General features: G+C 49.0%; 1 protein-coding gene across 1 annotated transcript in view; it reads right to left on the bottom strand.

Annotated features, from left to right (window-relative positions):
* Positions 1-20,804, bottom strand: part of LOC147119182 (uncharacterized) — a 62,343-nt gene that overhangs the window by 21,216 nt on the left and 20,323 nt on the right. Inside the window, exons 2-3 of the mRNA XM_085984902.1 lie at positions 17,309-17,407; positions 400-690 (exon numbers count right to left, since the gene is read on the bottom strand). Coding sequence (XP_085841028.1) covers positions 400-690; positions 17,309-17,407 — 390 coding nt within the window. The remainder of the gene's footprint in view (positions 1-399; positions 691-17,308; positions 17,408-20,804) is intronic.

The raw sequence follows: 20,804 nt of genomic DNA on the forward strand, positions 1-20,804 counted from the left end.
AGGGGTCATTAACCTCAGCAGAAATAAATCCCAACTGTCACAATGAACATGGTTCAGTCCTGGATGTGATTAACAGCAGCAATGACAGCAGAATCCAACCCCTGCAGTGAATTGTGAACTCGCTGGTGTCTCAGCAGGGTGGATGACTGAGTGAATCCCTTCCCACATACGGAGCAGCGGAACAGCCTCTCCCCAGTGTGAACTGGCTGGTGTCTCAATAGGGTGGATGGCTGAGTGAATCCCTTCCCACACATGGAGCAGGTGAACAGCCAATCCCCAGTGTGAGTACGTTTGTGTTGTATCAGTTTCCTTTTGCTTTTAAAACTCTTCTCACAGTCAGAACATTTAAAAGGTCTCTCATCAGTGTGAACAAGTTGATGATCAGTGAGGTGGGATGAGCGAGTGAATCCCTTCCCACACACGGAGCAGGTGAACGGTCTCTCCCCAGTGTGAGTGCGCTGGTGTACAATGAGTTCAGATGACTGCCTGAACCCAGTCCCACAGTGAGAGCACCTGAACGGTCTCTCATCAGTGTGAACACGTTGATGGCACATCAGTTCCCCGGAACTTTTATCGCACTTCCTGCAGTCCGAGCATTTAAAAGGTCTCTCCTCAGTGTGAACTCGCTGGTGTGTCAGCAGGTTGGATGAATTAGTGAATCCCTTCCCACACTCGGAGCAGGTGAACGGCCTCTCCCCAGTGTGAGTGCGTTGGTGTCTCAGCAGACCAGTTGCACTTTTAAAGCTCAGCTCACACTTAGAACATTTAAAAGGTCTCTCCTCAGTGTGAACTCACTGGTGTGTCAGCAGGTTGGATGAATTAGTGAATCCCTTCCCACGCTCGGAGCAGGTGAACGGCCTCTCCCCAGTGTGAGTGCGTTGGTGTCTCAGCAGACCACTTGCACTTTTAAAGCTCAGCTCACACTTAGAACATTTAAAAGGTCTCTTATCAGAGTGAACAAGCTGGTGTTTCAGCAGGTTGGATGACTGCGTGAATCTCTTCCCACACACGGAGCAGGAGAACGACATGTCTTCAGTGTGAACTCGCTGGTGTCTGATCAGGTAGGATGAGTGAGCGAATCCCTTCCCACACATGGAGCAGGTGAACGGCCTCTCCCCGGTGTGACTGCGTCGATGAGTTTCCAGGTGGGACGGGCAACTGAATCCCTTTCCACAGTCCCCACATTGCCACGGTTTCTTCGTGGTGCGGGTGTCCTTGTGTCCCTCCAGGTTGGACAATCGGTTGAAGCCTCGTCCACACACAGAACACGTGTACGGTTTCTCCCCGCTGTGAATGGTGCGATGATGTTTCAGGCTGTGTAACTGGTTAAAGCTCTTTTACAGTCAGTGCACTGGAACACCCTCACTCGGGTGTGTGTGTCTCGGTGCTTTTCCAGTCACACTGATGTTTGAAATCTTTTCCCATAGAAAGAACAGAGAAAAAGGCCGATGATATTCAGGTCCTGATGAATTGAGCGACTCTGTCAGATCTTGACGTGATGTTTGGTTTGAGTTTCCCGTCTGTCAATCCTCCCCTTCTCACACCCTGTAAAAGGAGTTTACAAAAGTCATTACTGGAAGTACAGGATAGAAATTCAAAACAGACAATTCTAGTTTCTATGGAACATTCTTTCCTCTCTTGTTCCCCCAAAGCTGTAAATCCCCGTCCCACACACTCTCCCTCCTCCCTGTGCTGAAATCCAAACCCATCGCACCACCGCCAACATTTCTTTCCTCCACTCCCAGTTTTCCCCCTCCCTCTACTCTGGTTGGGTTCAGTTCTACAGCCGCTGTGTGCAGAGTAAGAATAAAATCAATGAGTCAATGATTGTCTCTCGTGGTCACTGGGACCCTGAAGCCCCGCCCACTCCCTGTTCCTGTATCAAGATGGCCACGCATGCGCTGTGCTGCAGGTGGAACCAGCATGTCTTTCCTCCACCAAGATGGCGGCGCGTAGCCCGGGCCTATTACCGAGAAAAAGCCTCACCGCTGCCGTCCGGTGGAACACAGACCGGGCCGTGGGATCTCATTCAGGCCTGAGGCCGTTCTACAACTTTATAAACCCTGCGGCGCGGCCTACCCGCAGTTTATTAATCTCCCGCCCCCGCTCCCGCCGACCTGCAGCTCCGCCCGGCGACCGCGCGAAGCTTTTTTTGTAAAGTCGGTGAGGGACACCTGACCCGGGCCCATGGCCTGATTGACGGGAGCTTCTGACCAATAGGGAATGAGTGGGGCGGGGCTGGAGGAGCGAGCTGGCGGCGGGTCCTCCAACCAATCAGGGAGCCCGAGGGGCAGGACTAGCGCCGGCTGATTGTCTGATCCGCAGGGCAGTGAGTTTCCCCAGTCCCTTGTTCGGGGCCCGGGGCCTGTGGGCCTTTATTCCCCTTATTGGACACAAGGCGCTTTGTCTCACAATAACAACAGAAAATGCTGGAAAAACTCAGCAGGCCAGGCAACATCCGTGGAGAGAAATTAGAGTCAACGTTTCGGGTCAAACCCTTTATCAAGACTAAAGAGGCACAGGGAATGAAATAGATTAAGAGATTATTTCATTCCCTGTGCCTCTTTAGTCTTGATAAAGGGTATTGACCCAAAACGTTGACTCTAATTTCTCTCCACGGATGTTGCCTGGCCTGCTGAGTTTATCCAGCATTTTCTGTTGTTATTTCGTATTTCCAGCATCTGCAGTATTTTGCTATTGTCTCACAATACAGCGGCTCAGGTTTTTAAAATGTTTGATTCGCCAGAAAATGACGTAGTACATTAAATAAATCTGGAATGAAAAGTTTGTATCAGTGACACTGGACAAACAGGGGGCTAAAGGGGGGGAGGAGCTAAGCATTTCCAAATTTGCAGACGACACTAAACTAGGAGGTGGGGTGGGCTCAGAGGAAGAGACCAGGAAGCTCCAGAGCGATTTGGACAGACTGGGCGATTGGGCGGATAAATGGCAGATGCACTATAATGTGGACAAGTGCGAAGTTATCCACCTTGGGTGCAGGAACGGGAGGGCAAATTATTATTTAAATGGCAATAGATTGGGAGAGGGGGAAGTACAGAGAGACCTGGGTGTTCTTGTACACCAGTCACTGAAGGCGAGCATGCAGGTGCAACAGGCGGTCAAGAAGGCAAACGGTATGCTGGCCTTCATAGCAAAAGGGTTAGAATACAGGAACAGGGATACCTTGCTGCAGCTGTACAGGGCACTGGTGAGACCACACCTCGAGTACTGTGTACAGTTTTGGTCGCCTCATCTGAGGAAGGATGTTCTTGCCATGGAGGGGGTGCAGCGGCGATTCACCAGGCTGATACCAGGAATGGCGGGAATGACCTATGAGGAGAGACTATGTAGTTTAGGGATGTACACACTGGAGTTTAGAAGATTGAGAGGGGACCTCATAGAAGTGTATAAAATTCTGACAGGTCTAGACAGACTGGATGCAGAAGGAATGTTTCCCTTGGCGGGTGAGAACAGAACTAGAGGACATAATTTAAGGATAAGGGCTAAACCATTTAGGACAGAGATGAGGGGGAATTTCTTCACTCAGAGAGTGGTGAACCTGTGGAACTCATTGCCACAGAGGGCAGTGTACGCCAGCTCATTAAATATATTTAAGAGGGAATTAGATATATTTCTACGGGCAAAAGGGGTTAAGGGTTACGGAGAGAAGGCGGGGACGGGATACTGAATTAAAGGATCAGCCATGATCTCATTAAATGGCGGAGCAGGCACGAAGGGCCGAATGGCCTACTCCTGCTCCTATCTTCTATGTATCTATGTATCTATGTATAAAATCACTAAGGAAGTGGTACTCGGTAAAATAATGGGACTCAAGGCGGATAAATCACCTGGATCTGATGGCTTACATCCTAGGGTCTTGAGGGAAGTGGCGGTAGGGATTGTGGATACATTGGTAATAATTTTCCAAAACTCCCTGGACTCGGCAAAGGTCCCGGCAGACTGGAAAACTGCTAATGTAACACCCTTATTTAAAAAGGGCAGTAGACAGAAGGCTGGAAACTATAGGCCGGTTAGCCTAACATCTGTGGTAGGTAAAATTTTGGAGTCCATTATTAAGGAGACAGTAACAGGACATTTGGATAATCATAATTTAATACGGCAAAGTCAGCATGGTTTTATGAAGGGGAAGTCATGTTTGACAAATTTGCTGGAGTTCTTTGAGGAAGTAACATATAGGGTGGATAAAGGGGAACCAGTGGACGTAGTGTATTTAGACTTCCAAAAGGCATTTGACAAGGTGCCACACAAAAGATTATTGCTTAAGATAAAAAATCACGGGATTGGGGGTAATATTCTGGCATGGATAGAGGATTGGCTATCTAACAGAAGGCAGAGAGTTGGGATAAATGGTTCATTCTCAGACTGGCAATCAGTAACTAGTGGTGTTCCGCAGGGGTCAGAGCTGGGTCCCCAACTCTTTACAATCTATATTAACGATTTGGAGGAGGGGACCGAGTGTAACATATCAAAGTTTGCAGATGATACTAAGATGGGAGGGAAAGTAGTGAGTGAGGAGGACATAAAAAACCTGCAAGGGGACATCGACAGGCTAAGTAAGTGGGCAGAGATTTGGCAGATGGAATACAATACTGGAAAGTGTGAGGTTATGCACTTTGGCAGGAAAAATCGTAGAGCAAGTTATTATCTTAATGGCAAGAAACTGGAAAGTATTGAAGTACAAAGGGATCTGGGGGTCCTGGTGCACGAAACTCAAAAGGTTAGTATGCAGGTGCAGCAAGTGATTAAGAAGGCCAATGGAATGTTGGCTTTCATTGCTAGGGGGATAGAATATAAAAATAGGGAGGTATTGCTTCAGTTGTACAAGGTATTGGTGAGACCGCACCTGGAATACTGCGTACAGTTTTGGTGTCCATACTTAAGAAAGGACATACTTGCTCTCGAGTCAGTACAAAGAAGGTTCACTCGGTTAATCCCGGGGATGAGGGGATGGACATATGAGGAGAGGTTGAGTAGATTGGGACTCTACTCATTGGAGTTCAGAAGAATGAGAGGCGATCTTATTGAAACATATAAGATTGTGAAGGGGTTCGATCGGGTGGATGCAGGGAAGATGTTCCTGATGATGGGTGAAACTAGAACTAGGGGGCATAGTCTTAGAATAAGGGGCTGCTCTTTCAAAACTGAGATGAGGAGGAACTACTTCACTCAGAGGGTGGTAGGTCCATGGAATATGCTGCCCCAAAAAGCTGTAGAAGCTACATCATTACATAAATTTAAAACAGAAATAGACAGTTTCCTAGAAGTAAAGGGAATTAAGGGTTACGGGGAGCGGGCAGGAATTTGGACATGAGTCTAGGTTCGGATTGGTCATGGCCCTGTGGGTAGCGGAGCGGGCCCAGGGGCTGTGTAGCCTGATCCTGCTCCTATTTCGTGTGTCTAATTCTGTTAGAATCAGGAGATGGTTCTGTGAGATTCAGGAGATGGTTCTGTGATAGAAGATTTGAGGTTAGGATCAGATCAGCCATGATCTTATTGAATGGTGGAGCAGGCTCGAGGGGCCGATTGGCCTACTCCTGCTCCTATTTCTTATGTTCTTATGTTCTTATGTGATGGTGACCATGAAACTATCGGATTGTGTAAAAACCCATCTGATTCACTAATGTCCTTTAGGGAAGGAAATCTGCCGTCCTTACCCGGTCTGGCCTATTGGTGACTCCAGAACCACAGCAATGTGGTTCACTCTTAACTGCCCTCTGAAATGGCCCAGCGAGTCACTTAGTTGTATTCAGAAGGCGGCTCACCACCACCTTCGAGGGCAATTAGAGATGGGCAATAAATACTGGCCTTGCTGGCGATGCCCACATCCTGTGAATGAATAAAAACACACAGTGGTCACCTTCAGAACGTAAGAATTAGGAGCAGGATTGGGCCATATGGCCCCTCGAGCCTGCTCCGCCATTCAATAAGATCATGGCTGATCTTCAACCTCAACTCCAATTTCCCACCTGATCCACATATCCCTTGATTCCCCTAGAGTCCAAAAATCTATCTCAGCTTTGAATATACTCAACGATTCAGCATCCACAGCCCTTTGGGGCAGAGAATTCTAAAGATTCACAGCACTCTGAGTGAAGAAATTCCTCCTCATCTCAGTCTTCAATGGTCGACCTCTTATCCTGAGACTATGCCCCCTATTTCTCGACTCTCCAGCCAGGGGAAACAACCTCTCAACATCTACCCTGTCAATCCCCCTCAGAGTCTTGTAAGTTTCAATGAGGTCACCTCTCATTCCTCCAGGTCCCATCAAGGACTACCAGGGCAGGTACAGCACAGGTTAGATACAGAATAAAGCTCCATCTACACTGTCCCATCAAACACTCCCAGGTCAGGTACAGCACAGGTTAGATACAGAATAAAGCTCCATCTACACTGTCCCATCAAACACTCCCAGGTCAGGTACAGCACGGGTTAGATACAGAGTAAAGCCCCCTCTACACTGTCCCATCAAACACTCCCAGGGCAGGTACAGCACGAGTTAGATAAAGCCCCCTCTACACTGTCCCATCAAACACTCCCAGGGCAGGTACAGCATGGGTTAGATACAGAGTAAAGCTCCCTCTACACTGTCCCATCAAGCACTCCCAGGGTAAGTACAGCACTGGTTAGATACAGAGTAAAGCTCCCTCTACACTGTCCCATCAAACACTCCCAGGGCAGGTACAGCACGGGTTAGATACAGAGTAAAGCTCCCTCTACACTGTCCCATCAAACACTCCCAGGGTAAGTACAGCACTGGTTAGATACAGAGTAAAGCTCCCTCTACACTGTCCCATCAAACACTCCCAGGGTAAGTACAGCACGGGTTAGATACAGAGTAAAGCTCCCTCTACACTGCCCCATCAAACACTCCCAGGACAGGTACAGCACGGGTTAGATACAGAGTAAAGCTCCCTCTACACTGTCCCATCAAACACTCCCAGGGTAAGTACAGCATGGGTTAGATACAGAGTAAAGCTCCCTCTACACTACCCCATCAAACACTCCCAGGGCAGGTACAGCACGGGTTAGATACAGAGTAAAACTCCCTCTACACTATTCCAATGAACACTCCCAGGGCAGGTACAGCATGGGTTACATACAGAGTAAGGTTCCCTCTGCACTTCAGCCAATGTCCCAGATTCCTCCATCACCATCCCTGGATATGTCCTGTCACACTGGCAGGACAGACCCAACAGGGCTGGTGGTGGTACAGTGGTATACAGTTGGGAAGGAGTGGCCCTGGGAGTTGTCAACATTGACTGTGGACCCCATGAAGTCTCATGGCTTCAGGTCAAGCATGGGCAAGGAAACCTCCTGCTAATTACCACCTACCGCCCTCCCTCAGCTGATGAATCAGTACTCCTCCATGTTGAACACCACTTGGAAGACGCACTGAGAGTAGCAAGGACACAGAATGTACTCTGGGTGGGGGACTTCAATGTGCAGCACCAAGAGTGGCTCGGTACCACCACTACTGACCGAGCTGTCCCATTCCTGAAGGACATAGCTGCCAGTCTGGGCCTGTGACAGGTGGTGAGAGAACCAACACGAGGGAAAACCCTACTTGACTTCGTCCTCACCAATCTACCTGTCGCAGATGCATCTGTGCATGACAGTATTGGTAGAAGTGACCACCGCACACAGTCATTGTGGAGACGAAGTCTCATCTTCACACTGAGGACACCCTCCATCATGTTGTGTGGTACTACCACCGTGCTAAATGGGATAGGTGCAGAACAGTTCTAGCAGCTCAAAACTGGGCATCTATGAGGTGCTGTGGGCCATCAGCAGCAGCAGAATTGTATTCGAACAAAATCTGTAACCTCATGGCCCGGCATATCCCTCACTCTACCATTACCATCAAGCCAGGTTTAATAAGGAATGTAGAAGAGCATGCCAGGAGCATCACCAAGCGTAACTACAAATGAGGTGCCAACGTGGGGAAGCTGCAACACAGGACTACATGAATGCTAAAAAGTAGAAGCAGCATGCTATAGACAGGGCTAAGCAATCCCACAATCAACAGATCAGATCAAAGCTCTGCAGTCCTGCCACATCTAGTCATGAATGGTGACCATTAAACAACTAACAGGAGGAGGAGGCTCCATGAATATCCCCATCCTCAATGATGGTGGAGCGCAGCATGTGAGTGCAAAAGACAAGGCTGAAACATTTGCAACCAGAAGTGCCGAGTGGATGATCCATATCGGCCTCCTCTTCAGGTCCCCAGCATCACAAATGCCAGTCTTCAGCCAATTCGATTCACTCCACGTGATATCAAGAAACAGCTAAGCGCACTGGATACAGCAAAGGCTATGGGCCCCGACAACATCCCGGCTATCGTGCTGAAGACTTGTGCTCCAGAACTAGCCCCACCTCTAGCTAAACTGTTCCATTACAGCTACAACACTGGCATCTATCCGACAATGTGGAAAGCTGCCCAGGTTTGTCCTGTCCACAAAAAGCAGAACAAATCCAATCCGGCCAATTACCACTCCATCAGTCTACTCTCAATCATCAGCAAAGTGAGGGAAGGTGTCATCGATAGTGCTATCAAGCGGCAGTTACTCACCAATAACCTGCTCACTGATGCCCAGTTTGGGTTCCGCCAAGACCACTCGGCTCCTGACCTCATTACAGCCTTGGTCTAAACATGGACAAAGGAGCTGAATTCCAAGGTGATGTGAGAGGTAAGCGTGACTGCCCTTGACATCTACAAGGCACAAGTAAGTAGTGTGATGGAATAGTCTCCACTTGCCTGGATGAGTGCAGCTCCAACAACACTCAAGAGCCTCGACACCATTCAGGACAAAGCAGCTCACTTGATCAGCTCCCCGTCCACCACCTTAAACATTCACTCCCTCCACCACTGGCGTACCGTGGCTGCAGTGTATACCATCTACAAGATGCACTGCAGCAACTCGCCAAGGCTTCTTCAGCAGCACCTCCCAAACCCGTGACCTCGACCACCGAGAAGGACAAGCGCAGCAGGCGCATGGGAACACCACCACCTCCAATTTACACCAAGTCACACGTCATCCTGACTTAGAATTGAGGAAAATAGATTAAAGGGTATGACGATACATGATCAGTGGTGTACATTTAAGGAGTTATTTTACAACTTCCAAAAAATATATATTCCACTGAGAAGAAAAGGGTGTAAAAGAAAAGACAGCCATCCGTGGCTAAGTAAAGAAATTAAGGATAGTATTCAACTAAAAACAAGGGCATATAAGGTAGCCAAATCTAGTGGGAGGATAGAGGATTGGGAAAACTTTAAAAGACAGCAAAAAATAACAAAAAGATTGATTAAGAAAGGGAAGATAGATTATGAAAGTAAATTAGCAAAAAATATAAAAACAGATAGTAAGAGTTTTTATAGTTATATAAAAAGAAAAAGGGTGGCTAAAGTAAATGTTGGTCCCTTAGAGGATGAGACCGGGAAATTAATGGTGGGAAATATGGAGGTGGCAAAAACACTGAATGAATATTTTGTATCAGTCTTTACAGTAGAGGACACTAAGAATATCCCAACACTGGACAAACAGGGGGCTATAGGGGGGGAGGAGCTAAGCACGATCAAAATCACTAAGGAAGTGGTACTCGGAAAAATAATGGGACTCAAGGCGGATAAATCACCTGGACCTGATGGCTTACATCCTAGGGTCTTGAAGGAAGTGGCGGTAGGGATTGTGGATGCATTGGTAATAATTTTCCAAAGCTCCCTGGACTCAGCAAAGGTCCCGGCAGACTGGAAAACTGCTAATGTAACACCCTTATTTAAAAAGGGCAGTAGACAGAAGGCTGGAAACTATAGACTGGTTAGCCTAACATCTGTGGTAGGTAAAATTTTGGAGTCCATTATTAAGGAGACAGTAACAGGACATTTGGATAATCATAATTTAATAGGACAAAGTCAGCATGGTTTTATGAAGGGGAAGTCATGTTTGACAAATTTGCTGGAGTTCTTTGAGGAAGTAACATATAGGGCGGATAAAGGGGAACCAGTGGACGTAGTGTATTTAGACTTCCAAAAGGCATTTGACAAGGTGCCACACAAAAGATTATTGCTTGAGATAAAAAATCACGGGATTGGGGGTAATATTCTGGCATGGATAGAGGATTGGCTATCTAACAGAAGGCAGAGAGTTGGGATAAATGGTTCATTCTCAGACTGGCAATCAGTAACTAGTGGTGTTCCGCAGGGGTCAGTGCTGGGTCCCCAACTCTTTACAATCTATATTAACAATTTGGAGGAGGGGACCGAGTGTAACATATCAAAGTTTGCAGATGATACTAAGATGGGAGGGAAAGTAGTGAGTGAGGAGGACATAAAAAACCTGCAAGGGGACATAGACAGACTAAGTAAGTGGGCAGAGATTTGACAGATGGAATACAATACTGGAAAGTGTGAGGTTATGCACTTTGGCAGGAAAAATCGTAGAGCAAGTTATTATCTTAATGGTAAGAAACTGGAAAGTATTGAAGTACAAAGGGATCTGGGGGTCCTGGTGCACGAAACTCAAAAGGTTAGTATGCAGGTGCAGCAAGTGATTAAGAAGGTGATGCACTATCAATTGCTACAAAAGACTGGGAATTGAGAAAGTAATAAACAGGCTTTTATTACCAAAGAACAGAGCATGCCTCTTGTGGTTGCCTGGTATCCAAAAGGGCCAGGGGCTGCCGAGCAGCGACCTTTATACCCAGCCATGAGGGTGGAGCCAGGGGCGGAGTCAGCTGAGGCATGCACAGACAAGTACAACAATATGCAAGAGTGAACAACAGTACTAACAGTGAACAACTGTACTAACAACAGTGGTGAACAACAATACTAACAACAGTGGTTTACCACATTCACCCCTTGTTTAGAATTGAGTCTGGCGGGGTGAAGTGCACTAAAAATTTGTGTACTGAAGTCTATCAGGAGGCCTTGTAAGCCGTCCTGAGCGTCGCAGCAGCGGCGGTGATGGTGCAGCATCCAACGTTGAACCCGGTGTCTCGTTCAGAGGAGGTGTAGCAGGTGGCGGACCCTGGGGCTGCTGCATGCCGTCTACAGGGGTCAGAGCATGGGTAATAGGAGGTAGCGATGGTGGTCTCTCAGGGGCACCCGAAGGTGCGAGGTCTCGTGCGGGGACTGTGTCCTGGGGGTAGGCAGGAGTAGCGGTGGGTGGCGAAGAGGGTGTTTCAGGAGCACCCGCAGGTGCGAGGTCTCGAATGGAGACTGTGTCCTCCCGCCCGTCCGGGTACACCACGTAAGCATACTGCGGGTTGGCGTGGAGGAGGCTCACCCTCTCGACCAGGGGGTCCGCCTTATGGGTCCTCACGTGCTTCCGCAGTAGGACGGGTCCTGGAGAAGTCAGCCATGTTGGTAGCGAAATCCCCGACATGGACTTCCTGGGGAAGGAGAACATTCTCTCGTGAGGAGTGGCATTGGTGGGTGTACAGAGCAGCGACCGAATGGAATGGAGCACCGCAGGGAGGACCTACTGCCAGCGGGAGGTCGGAAGGCCCTTAGATTTTAAGTTTAAAAGGACTGCCTTCCAGACTGTCGCATTCTCCCTTTCCACCTGGCCGTTACCCCGGGGGTTGTAGCTGGTGGTCCTGCTTGTAGCAATGCCTCTCGCGAGCAGGTACTGCCGAAGTTCGTCGCTCATAAAAGATGAGCCCCTGTCGCTATGGATATAGCTAGGGAAACCGAACAATGCGAAGAGGTCATTCAGACATTTAATGACCGTGGTACTGGTCATGTCCGAGCAAGGGATGGCAAACGGGAAACGGGAGTACTCATCAATTATATTGAGGAAGTACACATTGCGGTCAGAGGAGGGGAGGGGCCCTTTAAAATCGATGCTCAGCCGTTCGAAGGGGCGCGTGGCTTTGATCAGGCTCGCTCTGTCTGGCCTATAAAAATGCGGCTTGCACTCGGCACAGATCTGGCAGTTCCTGGTCATGGTCCTGACCTCCTCGATGGAGTAGGGCAGGTTACGGGATTTGATAAAATGGAAGAACCTGGTGAGCCCCGGGTGGCAGAGGTCATTGTGGAGGGTCTGTAATCTATCAGCCTGCGCGTTGGCGCACGTACCACGTGATAGGGCATCTGGGGGCTCATTGAGTTTCCCGGGCCGGTACAAGATATCGTAATTGTAGGTGGAGAGTTCAATTCTCCACCTTAATATCTTGTCATTCTTGATTTTGCCCCGCTGCTTATTATGAAACATAAAAGCTACTGAACGCTGGTCAGTGAGCAGGGTAAATCGTTTTCCGGCCAGGTAATGCCGCCAATGTCGCACGGCTTCCACAATGGCCTGGGCCTCCTTTTCGACAGAGTGTCGAATCTCGGGGCCCTGGAGGGTCCTTGAGAAAAAGGCCACGGGTCTCCCCGCCTGGTTAAGGGTTGCAGCTAGGGCAAAGTCGGATGCGTCGCTCTCCACTTGAAAAGGGAGGGACTCATCCACAGCGTGCATTGTGGCCTTCGCAATATCGCTTTTTATGAGAGTGAAGGCTGCACAGGCCTCTGCTGTCAGGGGGAAGGAGGCGGACTTGATGAGGGGTCGGGCTTTATCCGCATAGTTGGGCACCCACTGAGCATAGTAAGAGAAAAACCCCAGGCAGCTCTTCAGTGCTTTCTGGCAGTGGGGGAGGGGGAGCTCCATAAGAGGGCGCATTCTATCGGGGTCTGGGCCGATGACTCCGTTCTCCACTACGCAGCCAAGAATAGCAAGGCGCTTAGTACGAAACATACATTTGTCTTTGTTGTATGTGAGATTCAGCCGCTGGGCCGTCCGGAGGAATTTCCCTCGATTAACGTCGTGGTCCTGCTGGTCATGGCCGCAGATGGTGACGTTGTCTAGATATGGGAAAGTGGCCTGGAGCGCGTTCTGGTCAACCATCCGGTCCATCTCCCGTTGGAAGACAGAAACTCTGTTGGTGACGCCGAAGGGAACTCTGAGAAAGTGATAGAGCCGACCGTCAGCTTCAAAAGCTGTGTAGTGGCGGTCCTCAGCCCTAATGGGGAGCTGGTGGTATGCCGACTTCAGATCAATCGTCAAGAACACCCGGTATTGTGCTATCTGATTGACCATGTCAGATATGCGGGGGAGTGGGTATGCATCCAACTGGGTGTAGCGATTGATCATCTGGCTGTAGTCAATAACTAGGTGCTGTTTTCCGCCAGTCTTCACCACCACCACTTGTGCTCGCCATGGGCTATTGCTGCTCTCGATAATCCCTTCCTTCAGGAGTCTCGCTACCTCGGATTTAATGAAACCCCTATCCCCGGCACTGTAACGCCTACTTTTGGTAGCGATGGGCTTACAGTCGCGGGTGAGGTTAGCGAACAAGGAGGGGGGGGGAGACTTTAAGGGTGGAGAGGCTGCAAATGGCGCGCGGCGGGCGATTTAAAAACTGCTGGCTGCAGACCGTGAGAGGGGGGAGGGGTCCACCGTACGCTAAAGTGACACTCTTAAGGTGGCACTGAAAATCCAACCCTAGTAGGACGGCAGCGCAGAGATCGGGCAGGACCAGAAGTTTAAAATTTTTGTATTCAGTACCCCGCACTGAGTCACCATACAGTAGCCACCGACTTCCGCTGACTGGGCTTTGGAAGCCATAGAGATGCGATGACGCGTCGGCAGGACCGGGAGAGAGTAACTGCGCACCGTGTCGGGGTGTATAAAACTCTCCGTGCTCCCGCTGTCAAAAAGGCAGGTAGTGGCGCGGCCGTTTACCGTAATGTCCATCATGGACCTGGACAGTTGATGCGGGAGAGATTGATCCAGCGTCACGGAAGCCAGCGTATGTTCAAGCGCATCGATGCGGTCGTCCGATGAGGCGGTGGTGGAGTCCGGGTCCCCCATAACCGAAGTCGGAGGCGTCCAAGATGGCGGACAAAATGGCGGCGCCCACGGTCCCGATCCCCACGCGGCTGGGGGAGCCCAAGATGGCGGGCAAGATGGCTGCGCCCACGGTTCGCACGCGGCGCTGCTGGCGTTAGCGGTCTTCCCTTTGCAGGCACTAGTAGTGACCTTTTTCCCGCAGCCGGAGCAGGTAGCATTCTTTGTGGGGCAGCGTGCTCTAGGGTGTTTAGCTTGGCCACAAAAATAGCATTTTTGTGCCTTGGACATCGCTGCAGCAGTCGGAGGTGGCGGTCCCATGGCCCAAGATTGCGGCGTCCACGGCGCGGGGCGATTAGGGGAGAAAGCGTCCATATTTCTGTGGGCCGCGTCGAGCGAGAGGGGCACTGCCTTTGTCAGGTCTATTTCACCCTTCTCCAGCAGCCTCTGCCGGGAGTAGTCGGACCTTAGACCCGCAACAAAAGCATCTCGTATCAGTCCCTCCGCATGTGCCGCGGCCGATACTTCCTTGCAGTCGCAGCCGCGTCCGAGTACCCGCAATGCCCGTAGGAAGGCCTCCACCGATTCCCCAGACTGCTGTCTGCGAGATCTTAAAAGGTGCCTGGCATAGACCGTGTTAACCGGGCGTGCATACTGCCCTTTCAGTAGGTCGATAGCCGCCGCGTAGGTCGTCGCATCTTGGATTAAAGTATAGACTTGGTGGCTCACCTTCGAGGCTAGGATTTTCAGTTTATTTTCATCAAGAGTCACGGTCGAGGCTTCCAGATACGCCTCAAAGCAACGCAGCCATTGTGCGAATTTAGTCGACGAACCCGCTTCTTGGGGGTCTAGGTCCAGGCATGTTGGTCTGAGGGCTCGCAGCAGTGCCTGCTGCTCAGCGTTTTGCGCCATCGGTTGATCAGCATCCGCAGCCAACATTTAACTTTGGTAATAAAATTGATGCACTATCAATTGCTACAAAAGACTGGGAATTGAGAAAGTAATAAACAGGCTTTTATTACCAAAGAACAGAGCATGCCTCTTGTGGTTGCCTGGTATCCAAAAGGGCCGGGGGCTGCCGAGCAGCGACCTTTATACCCAGCCATGAGGGTGGAGCCAGGGGCGGAGTCAGCTGAGGCATGCACAGACAAGTACAATATGCAAGAGTGAACAACAGTACTAACAGTGAACAACTGTCCTAACAACAGTGGTGAACAACAATACTAACAACAGTGGTTTACCACAGAAGGCCAATGGGACGTTGGCTTTCATTGCTAGGGGGATAGAATATAAAAATAGGGAGGTATTGCTTCAGTTGTACAAGGTATTGGTGAGACCGCACCTGGAATACTGCATACAGTTTTGGTGTCCATACTTAAGAAAAGACATACTTGCTCTCGAGTCAGTACAAAGAAGGTTCACTCGGTTAATCCCGGGGATGAGGGGATGGACATATGAGGAGAGGTTGAGTAGATTGGGACTCTACTCATTGGAGTTCAGAAGAATGAGAGGCGATCTTATTGAAACATGTAAGATTGTGAAGGGGTTGGATCGGGTGGGTGCGGGGAGGATGTTCCCGATGATGGGTGAAATTAGAACTAGGGGGCATAGTCTTAGAATAAGGGGCTGCTCTTTCAAAACTGAGATGAGGAGGAACTACTTCACTCAGAGGGTGGTAGGTCCATGGAATATGCTGCCCCAAAAAGCTGTAGAAGCTACATCATTACATAAATTTAAAACAGAAATAGACAGTTTCCTAGAAGTAAAGGGAATTAAGGGTTACGGGGAGCGGCCAGGAATTTGGACATGAGTCTAGGTTCGTATTGGTCATGGCCCTGTGGGTAGCGGAGCGGGCCAAGGGGCTGTGTAGCCTGATCCTACTCCTATTTTGTGTGTCTAATTCTGTTAGATTCAGGAGATGGTTCTGTGATAGCAGATTGGCGGTTAGGATCAGATCAGCCATGATCTTATTGAATGGCGGAGCAGGCTCGAGGGGCCGATTGGCCTACTCCTGCTCCTATTTCTTATGTTCTTATGTAGAAGTATATCGCTGATCCTTCATCGTCGCTGGGTCAAAATCCTTGAACTCCCTGCCTAACAGCACTGTGGGAGCACCTTCACCACACGGACTGCAGCGGTTCAAGGCGGCGGCTCACCACCACCTTCTCAAGGGCAATTAGGGATGGTCAATAAATGCTGACCTTGCCAGCGGTGCCCACATCCCATAAAAACGAATACATTTTGATTTTAAAAACACTGTCCCATCAAATGCTCCCAGTGCAAATACAGCATAGGTTAGATACAGAGTAAAGCTCCCTCTACACTGTCCCATCAAACAGTCCCAGGGCAGGTACTGCACGGGTTAGATACAGAGTAAAGCTCCCTCTACACTGTCCCATCAAACACTCCCAGGGCAGATACAGTATGGTTTAGATACAGTCACTGACACCAATCTCTTCCTGCCTGATATAAACCAACCCCACAGTCACTGACACCAATCTCCTTCTGTCTGATATAAACCAATCCCACAGGCCCAGAAAGATTAAACTCAGCCACTTACTTGGATTGGACTTGTCTCCAGATGGGAGGTGAATCATTTGGGGACTCTTGATTCTCCACCAATTCCCATTCCCCTTCTTTCTGGTGGATAATGGAGTTGCCACTGTGTGTAATGTGCAAGTCAGTAAGAATTGTCAATGAGGATTAATCAGCACTTTCAAATTGGAGATGTTAATCAGTGGAACTTTTCAGAGAATAAATTGTAGATTTTGTTCCAAAGGTCAATTTAGGGTTAAAGTAAAATTCATAATTTTATTTTCAAATAATTTATGAAAATCCTGAATTAAGGGGAAAGATCAAAGACAACGATTCTTAAAGGGACACTGCAGCCCCAACAAGTCAATCAGCTATATATCCAGAATATTAATAACCCTATAACTGGCTGGAGTTTAACATCAGCAGAAACAAACTCCAACTGTCAGAATGAATATGGTTCAGTCCTGGATGTGATTAACAGCAGCAATAACAGCAGAATCCAACCCCTGCAGTCACTTGTGAACTTGCTGGTGTCTCAGCAGGTTTGATGACTGAGTGAATCCCTTCCCACACACAGCGCAGGTGAACAACCTCTCCCCGGTGTGAACTCGCTAGTGTGTCCGAAGGCTGGATGAACAAGTGAATCCCTTCCCACATACGGAGGTGAATGGCCTCTCCCCGGTGTGAGTGCGCTGGTGTACAATGAGATTGGCTGAATACCTGAACCTCTTCCCAGTGAGAGCAACTGAATGGTTTATCGTCAGTGTGAACTCGCTGGTGTTGAATCAGTTCCTCAGAGCTTTTAAAGCAGTTCGCACAATCGGAGCATTTAAAAGGTCTCTCGTCAGTGTGAACTCGCTGGTCTCTCAGAAGGTGGGATGAATTAGTGAATCCCTTCCCACACAGAGCAGGTGAACGGCCTCTCCCCAGTGTGAACTCGCTGGTGAGTCAGCAGGTTGGATGACTGAGTGAATCCCTTCCCACACATGGAGCAACTGAATGGCCTCTCCCCAGTGTGACTGTAGCGATGAGTTTCCAGCTGGGATGGGGAAATGAATCCCTTCCCACACACAGAGCAGGTGAACAGCCTCTCCCCAGTGTGACTGCGTCGATGAGTTTCCAGCTCAGACAGGTAATTGAATCCCTTCCCACAGTCCCCACATTTCCATGGTTTCTCCGTGGTGCGGGTATCCTTGTTTCTCTCCAGGTTGGATGATCGGTTTAAGCCTCGTCCACACACAGAACACGTGTACGGTTTAGAGTCATAGAGTCATAGAGTAATACAGCACGGATAGAGGCCCTTCGGCCCATCGTGTCCGCGCCGGCCATCAAGCCCTGTCTAATCTAATCCCATATTCCAGCATTTGGCCCGTAGCCTTGTATGCTATGGCATTTCAAGTGCACATCCAAATGCTTCTTAAATGTTGTGAGGGTTTCTGCCTCCACAACCCTTTCAGGCAGTGAGTTCCAGACTCCAACCACCCTCTGGGTGAAAAAGTTCTTTCTCAAATCCCCTCTAAACCTCCCGCCCTTTACCTTGAATCTATGCCCCCTAGTTATCGACCCCTCTACTAAGGGAAAAAGCTCCTCAGCATCCATCCTATCTATGCCCCTCATAATTTTGTACACCTCAATCATGTCCCCCCTCAGCCTCCTCAGCTCCAAGGAAAACAAACCCAACCTGCCCAGTCTCTCTTCATAGCTGAAGCGCTCCAGCCCTGGTAACATCCTGGTGAACCTCCTCTGCACCCTCTCTAACGCGATCACATCCTTCCTGTAGTGTGGTGACCAGAACTGCACACAATATTCCAGCTGTGGCCTAACCAGTGTTTTATACAGCTCCATCATAACCTCCTTGCTCTTATATTCAATGCCTCGGCTAATGAAGGCAAGTATCCCATATGCCTTTTTTACCACCTTATCCACCTGTTCCGCCGCCTTCAGGGATCTGTGTACTTGCACACCCAGATCCCTCTGACCCTCCGTCTTGCCTAGGGTCTTTCCATTCATTGTGTATTCCTTTGCCTTGTTAGTCCCCCCAAAGTGCATCACCTCGCACTTTTCCGGGTTAAATTCCATTTGCCACTGTTCCGCCCATCTGACCAACCCATCTATATCGTCCTGCAGACTGAGGCTACCCTCCTCGCTATTTACCACCCTACCAATTTTTGTATCATCCGCGAACTTACTGATCATACCCTTTACATTCATATCCAAGTCATTAATGTAGACCACAAACAGCAAGGGACCCAGCACCGATCCCTGTGGTACCCCACTGGCCACAGGCTTCCAGTCACAAAAACAACCTTCGACCATCACCCTCTGCCTTCTGCCACTAAGCCAGTTTTGTATCCAATGTGCCAAGGCACCCTGGATTCCATGGGCTCTTACCTTCTTGACCAGTCTCCTGTGCGGGACTTTATCGAAGGCCTTACTGAAATCCATGTATACCACATCCACTGCGTTACCCTCATCCACACACCTAGTCACCCCCTCAAAAAATTCAATCAAATTAGTCAGACATGATCTTCCCTTGACAAAGCCATGCTGACTATCCCTGATTAATCCTTGCCTCTCCAAGTGGAGACAAACTTTGTCCCTCAGGATTTTTTCCAATAATTTTCCTACCACTGATGTTAGGCTCACTGGCCTGTAGTTCCCCGGTTTTTCCCTACTACCCTTCTTGAATAATGGTACTACATTAGCGGTTCTCCAGTCCTCTGGCACATCCCCTGTGGCCAGAGAGGTCCTGAATATATGTGTTAGAGCCCCCGCAATCTCCTCCTTTGCCTCCCACAGCAGCCTGGGATACATTTCATCCGGGCCTGGGGATTTATCCATTTTTAGGCCAGCTAAAACCGCCAATACCTCCCCCCGCTCGATGTTAATATGTTCGAGCATATCACAGTCCCCCCGCCCTATTTCTATGTCTACATCGTCCTTCTCCATAGTGAAAACAGACGCAAAAAATTCATTCAGAACCCCTCCTACATCTTCCGGCTCCACACACAGATTGCCACTTTTGTCCCTAATGGGCCCTATTTTTTCCCTAGTTATCCTCTTACCCTTAATATACTTATAAAACATCTTCGGATTTTCCTTTATTTTGCTTGCCAGTGTTATTTCATGGCCCCTCCTTGATCTCCTAATTTCTTTTTTAAGTATCCCCCTGCACTTTTTGTACTCCTCTAGGGCTTCCTCCGTCTTTAGCCTTTTGTATCTACCAAAAGCCCTCCTTTTTTTCCTAATCCATTCCCGTATATCCCCTGACATCCAAGGTTCCCTGTGGTTTTTGGAACCACCCTTGACCTTTACGGGAACATGTTGCCATTGTATGATCTCAATCTCCCTTCTGAAAGCCTCCCATTGCTCCGATGCGGATTTTCCTACAAGTAGCTGATCCCAGTCCATTTTGGCCAGATCCTGCCTTATCCTATTAAAATCGGCCTTCCCCCAATTTAGAACCTTTATTTCCGGCCCATCCCTGTCCTTTTCCATGGCCACCTTAAATCTTACCATATTATGGTCACTATCACCAAAGTGCTCACCTACTAGCACTTTTTCCACTTGGCCGGCCACATTCCCTAGAATTAGGTCCAGTACCGCCCCCTCTCTTGTAGGACTTTCTACATGCTGGCTCAAAAAGCTCTCCTGGATGCACTTTAAGAATTCTACACCCTCTGAGCCTTTCACACTCTGACTATCCCAGTTAATATTGGTTTCTCCTCGCTGTGAATGGTGCGATGTTTTTTCAGGCTGTGTAACTGGTTAAAGCTCTTTCCACAGTCAGTGCACGGGAACACTCTCACTCGGGTGTGTGGGGCTCGGTGCTTTTCCAGTCACACTGATGTTGCGGTGATGTTTGGTTTGTGTTTCCTGTCTGTAAACCCACCCCTTCTAATGCCCTGTAAAAGAAGTTTACAAGAGACATCACTGTAAGTACAGGATAGGAATTCAGAACAGACAATTCTAGTTTCTATGGAACAATCTTTTGTCTTTTTCCCCAAAGCTGTAAATCCCCGTCCCACACACTCTCCCTCCTCCCTGTGCTGAAATCCAAACCCATTGCACCATCTCCAACATTTTTCCTTTCAATCGACTTTTCTTCCTCCCCCTGAAGGTGTTGACTCTGATGGGTTCAGTTCTAAACTCATGAGGGACTGGAAGCCAGCACCCTGCGGGGACCGGACTCTGTCATAAAATAATGGCTTCAGAAGAGAAATTGAAGAAACTATTTGAAAGAAGGTGTGGTGGTGAAATGTTGGGCGGGTGCTCAGCATCTCACACATTGTGTAAGATTAACATTCCACATGTCTGAACCTTTCATTCCGTCCCTGATTTGGGCATCTCTTGAGCTGGCACTTCTTGTCCCATTATACCGAGTTGGTGCAACAGGAGAGCCAGGGATCAGGGGGA

Source organism: Somniosus microcephalus, chromosome 4, assembly GCF_052327205.1.
Source record: "Somniosus microcephalus isolate GS21.2 chromosome 4, FLI_Smic_1.0, whole genome shotgun sequence".
Classification (NCBI taxonomy): domain Eukaryota; kingdom Metazoa; phylum Chordata; class Chondrichthyes; order Squaliformes; family Somniosidae; genus Somniosus; species Somniosus microcephalus.